The sequence below is a fragment of the Eurypyga helias genome, unplaced genomic scaffold, assembly GCF_000690775.1.
Source record: "Eurypyga helias isolate BGI_N326 unplaced genomic scaffold, ASM69077v1 Scaffold44254, whole genome shotgun sequence".
Classification (NCBI taxonomy): domain Eukaryota; kingdom Metazoa; phylum Chordata; class Aves; order Eurypygiformes; family Eurypygidae; genus Eurypyga; species Eurypyga helias.
Genome location: NW_010247740.1, coordinates 1,022 through 6,121, shown reverse-complemented (window position 1 = coordinate 6,121; position 5,100 = coordinate 1,022). Strand labels below are relative to the sequence as shown.

General features: G+C 46.7%; 1 protein-coding gene across 1 annotated transcript; it reads left to right on the top strand.

The window, feature by feature from the left end:
- Positions 1 to 781: 781 nt before the first annotated feature.
- PTGES2 (prostaglandin E synthase 2) lies at positions 782 to 4,894 on the top strand. Its single transcript, XM_010150815.1, has 6 exons — positions 782 to 1,006; positions 1,683 to 1,738; positions 2,364 to 2,516; positions 3,070 to 3,270; positions 3,581 to 3,698; positions 4,673 to 4,894. Exons 1-6 carry the CDS (start codon positions 782 to 784, stop codon positions 4,793 to 4,795), a joined length of 876 nt encoding a protein of 291 aa, XP_010149117.1. The 3' UTR covers positions 4,796 to 4,894.
- Positions 4,895 to 5,100: the final 206 nt, after the last annotated feature.

The window sequence follows — 5,100 nt, the reverse complement described above, 5'->3', positions numbered from 1 at the left end:
CCTTTTCCTCCGGTTCCAGTGAGGAAACCGCTTAAACCTGTGTAACAGAGGCCCCGGCAGCGCTCTCGGTGGGGAATGCCGGTCGGTTCGCTGGGGATGCCAACAGCGTGGTCTGTTGGAGGTGCTGCTTTTTGCCAGCCCGGAAAAAGGGTTGTGTAACCCAATAAATTGCAAATGAGAAGCAAAGCGCGATGCCACGTTTGTTTTATAACGTGTGAGTAGCGACCGGCGTGGCCTGAAGCGGAGGAACGTGGGGCAGCGCCTCCCTCGCCCGGTGCTTTGCTGTCCCGGCTGCCCCGGGTCCTCCCTGCCTTGTCTCAGTTGTGCACTGGGTGGTTAACGCCACGAATCTGAATGTGGGCTGATGCACGCCTGACATCAGCGGCAAACTCTCTTTCTGCTCTCCCCATCCTCCACAGAGGTTGCTGACGGGAAAAAGTTACATTGAAAAAGCAATTTTGGCCTTGATTTGAAGATGATTTAAATATGGTTGTGTTTTTCCTCAGTTTCAGGTGGTGTTTAGAGGGATAAGCTGTCTGGATTTAAAATCTTTTTTTTTTTTTTTTGGCCGTGAGTAGGTGTTTGCAGCAGATTAAATAGATGTTTAGAAAAACAAGTGTTTGGTCCCGATGGAAGGGGAATATTTGTGATGCCGTTTCAAGACGGCATCTGTTAGCCAAGATGTTTTGACAATCAGATGTTGAAAACAAATGTCAATGACTAGGATTTCATAACAAAAATAAGGGTGGAAGGAAAGTAATTTTATATTTTTGAGTAGAAAATGGAAGCTTCTGGTCTTTTCCTTCCCCAGCTGCCTGCAGGGAGCCTGCAGCTCACTCTCTACCAGTACAAAACGTGTCCTTTCTGCAGCAAAGTCCGAGCTTTTCTTGATTATCATGGACTGCCCTATGAAATTGTGGAAGTGAACCCGATAATGAGGAAAGAGATCAAATTCTCTTCCTACAGAAAGGTGCCAATCCTGCTAGCCAATGCTGGAAGCACTCTGGTAAGTCTCACTGAGTTGAAAGCTTGATTTCCTCACAAGCTGTGGTGCGCAGGCATGTCTCCGGCATATCTCTGGCATGTCTCTAGGGTTTATCACCTGCAGTGTAATCTTTCAGTCGTCTTTTATTCTCTCAAGAGCCTAAGATTTGTTTCTTGATTCACAGTCTCCTATACGTTGGCCTTTATTAGAGTGTTTTGTTGGCCTTTCTTAGAAGGCATGTTTGTGTAATGACTCCATAATCCGGTGATTATCTAGCCTCTGTCTGCCCTTACACAGGTCGTATCATTTGTACCAGCAGTAACGGAACCTGCTTATATCTTCTGGGGAAAGAATGAGATATCAGGAATACTGAACATTCAATTTGGCTTTTTTGGTTTTGATGTTAGTGTTGCTTTTCCTTCTCTGCTGCCAAGAGCCTAAATCCAAAATCCGTTGGTATTGCATTCAGGTCCTCTGTTGTCAGAATTAAAGACAAATTTGAAGTGGTACTCTGAAACGATCCCAGAAGAGATCTGAATGTAGGGCTGTCTTTAGATGTGCAGGGACTCCTGTGGAAAAGCATGGGAAGAAAAGGGACTGCAGTAATAACTTGGAGCCTCAGCATGCACGTTTGGAAGAACTTCCTTTTCAATTTCACCAACTTCTTTTAAAAACTTGCTTTAATTCTGTTTTTCAGCAATTGAATGACTCTTCGGTGATCATCAGTGCAATAAAGACCTATCTCATTTCCAAGTAAGAAAACAGGTTGATGGGAGAAGGGTTGAATGTGAATGACCCTGGCAAACTAGAGCTTTGGAAGACTTGGGGTTGGTCACGAGTATCTTGCTGACCCTAATCTCTGAAGCTCTGGGCGTTGGGCCCAGCTGACCTGACCCTGGCCGTGGCAGTGTGGATGGTACCTGTGTGTGTTGGGTGTGTGCAGTGAAGCAGAGCTTTTACCTTCCGGGACTATTCCTTTTCACCTGCAAGATTCTCTTTGCACAAAACCTGCTTCAGCACGGACTAGTGTTAGTCCTGGCACTAAGCTTGCATTTAGCCAGCTGTAACATCTAGAACAAAATGAAATGGCTGTGCCTGTGGCCTGTCCTTTAGGTCTGTGCTGCAAAACGCTCGAGAACAGTGGGTAGTTCTGTGCCTGCAAAAATTTGTGTTCTGACGCAGAGAAAGGTATGTACATTAATGGTAGTTGCTTGCAAGTAGCTGTTCCAGTCTTTCTTCAGAATTTATTTCAGATAGAATTTGGAACCTTGTGAATACCTTTGAATAATACACCTTTAAAGTGTCTGTCTTTGAATCCTTTGCTCTTGCTCGTTTTTGCAGCAGCCAGATCAGGTGCTGACTGTGTTTCCATCCACAGGAGAAATAGCTTGGAAGAGATTGTGTCCTTTTATCCTCCTATGAAAACCGTGACTGAGCAAGGCAAGGAGGTATTTGAGTATGGGAATAAATACTGGCTCATGCTGGATGAGAAGGAGACCAAGCGAGTCTATCCTGTCAAGGAAGTGAGAGTGTAAGTGCTCCAAAGTTTCTGGGCTCTCCAAGTAGATTCACAGCCTCCTCCAGATGTTATATCCCTGTTTGCTCAGGGATGGTGTAGACACACAATCCCGCTGGTGCTGACAGCTCCTGTCACACCCCCATATTGTTTAAAACCTCAGTAGTTAGAGTGGTTTTGCTCCGTTTCTTACACAATTTGAAACAGTGCTGTTAGCCTGGTCACCACCATCACATCACGGTCACGGCTTCAGTTGCCTCCAGTTTCCTTGGCCTTTCCTTTATGTTGCAGGGGAGTGCTATGGAGTGCTAGTTTCCCTTTCTGCTATAGCTCTCATATTGGGAGGAGAAGCTGGTGCTTCTGTCTTAGTCTTAGTTTTGGTTTGAGATTGGAGGAGCCTTGCCAATGATAACGAGCCCAAGTGCATTGCAGAGAGGTCACTGGAGCAGAAGGCTGGGCAGGAGTTTGACTCGTTTGTCCTTGACAACCTCTGTCTAATGCCACTGTGATTCTGCCTGCAGTCTCTACCTCCTTCACTGGAACGTTTCTTTCTTTTGAATGCTTGCAGGGAAGAAATGAAGTGGAGGAAATGGGCAGACGATTGGCTTGTTCACCTCATCTCCCCCAATGTTTACCGTACCCCCAGAGAAGCCTTGGCATCTTTCGATTACATCGTCCGTGAGGGCAAGTTTGGCACCGTGGAAGGATTCTTTGCCAAGTACATGGGGGCTGTTGCCATGTTCTTCATTAGCAAGAGGCTGAAGAAAAGGTTGGTACCACTGAGCACCAAGTGCATGAAAGGAATAGCTCCTTAAGCTCTGTAGCTGTGAACTCCTGATGTCAAAGGGCAGAACCTCGGTGTTTTAAACTGTTTAATCCAACGTGAGTAACAGCTGCACTTCTTTAACTGGAGGTCCTGAACCCCTCTACTCATCTACTGTTTAATCACTGACTGCCCCCTTCATTCTCAAATACCTTCCTAATTCCCAGGCAAAGACTGGTCTGTAAGATTAGAGATGATAAAAGGTTAAAGAAAGAAACACACTAGTGTCTTCCAACTAGTTCTTCTCTTTATGCAGACATCACCTTCAGGATGATGTCCGGGAGGACCTGTATGAAGCGGTTAATGAGTGGGTAAAAGCAGTTGGGAAACATCGACTGTTCATGGGCGGAAACCAGCCGAACCTTGCTGACCTGGTAAGGGGTTAATTCCCATATTTATTGGTAGGGGTGCTACAAATTGTGCAGTTGCTGGTCTGTGTGAAATGGTTAATACAGATAGAGGCAGAGATGAGTTGCGTGAGATACACAGTCAGTGTCCTTTGTCCAATAATACAGTTCCCACATGGAGGGGACAGACGTAGGATCGTATTTGTTGTTTTTCTCCAGAGAAATGTTTCCTAAGATGGAGCCTGCAGTTCCCATCTGCAGGTGGATGTTACTGATCATGTGGAAGCATGATAAAAGCAGTTTACAAGCCAGATCTCTGCTCTGGCAGGTGAATGCAGCCTCACACCTGCGCAGGTTTTTACTACATTCAGTGCTGCTGGGGTTTCCTTTGCAGGCAGCAGGCGGAGCAGGATCCATCTCCTGCACCAGCAGTTCTTGGGATGCAAGTGAAGCGCAGGAATGAAATCTCAGGACTGGGGTAATGGGTTTAAATTGAAAGCAGGGAGGTTTAGATTAGATATCAGGAAGAAGTTCTTCACGGAAAGGGTGGTGAGGCACTGAAACAGGTTGCCCAGAGAAGCTGTGGATGCCCCATCCCAGGAAGTGTCCAAGGCCAGGCTGGATGAGTCTTGGAGCAACCTGGTCTAGTGGAAGGTGTCCCTGCCCATGGCAGGGGGGTTGGAACTGGATGAGCTTTAAGGTCCCTTCCAACCCGAACCATTCTGTGATTCTGTGATTCTGCACTAGGGCTTGAGGCAGAGATGGGATTAACTTTTGACCCATAATTGCATATAGATCCTGATCTTTCCTTACTGTTTCCCCATGGAAAAACATGCATATTCTTAACTGCCTTTCTGCCCTTCAGTCTTCCTTGCTGGTCAGTGTGGTGGAGTAGATGGCAGGTCAGGGAAAGCGCCTTACAGGCTGGGTTGTTGGTACCTTGAGCTGTTCTCCACTGCTGACTCTTTCAGTGTTGTTCTCATGTTTATCCTCTGGCACAGGCAGTGTACGGGGTCCTCCGAGTCATGGAAGGGCTGGAAGCCTTTGATGACATGATGGTTCACACCAAGATTCAGCCTTGGTACCGGCGCATGGAAGAAGTCATTCAGAAAGTTGCAGTCTGATGCCAGCTGCAGCTGCCTTCCTGAAGTACTTGCATGGTAAAAAAAAAAAATACTTCAGGAGGAATGGCATTTATTTTTTACGAGTTGAATGGACTGGTCACACCCCATGGACTGACGTGCAGGCACAGAGGCTGTCCCGCTTGAAGCATCAAGTCTTGGTGAGCAGAAGGGATCCAGCAGGGTCTGTGCTCAAACGTGGTATTTGGAAGGACTGGGACAGGTAAAAGGAAGGGGTCTTGGATGCTGCTGGAAAGGAGAAGCTCTGAACTGAAGAATGCAGCAAATAGGCTTCTTTTAGGCAAGAG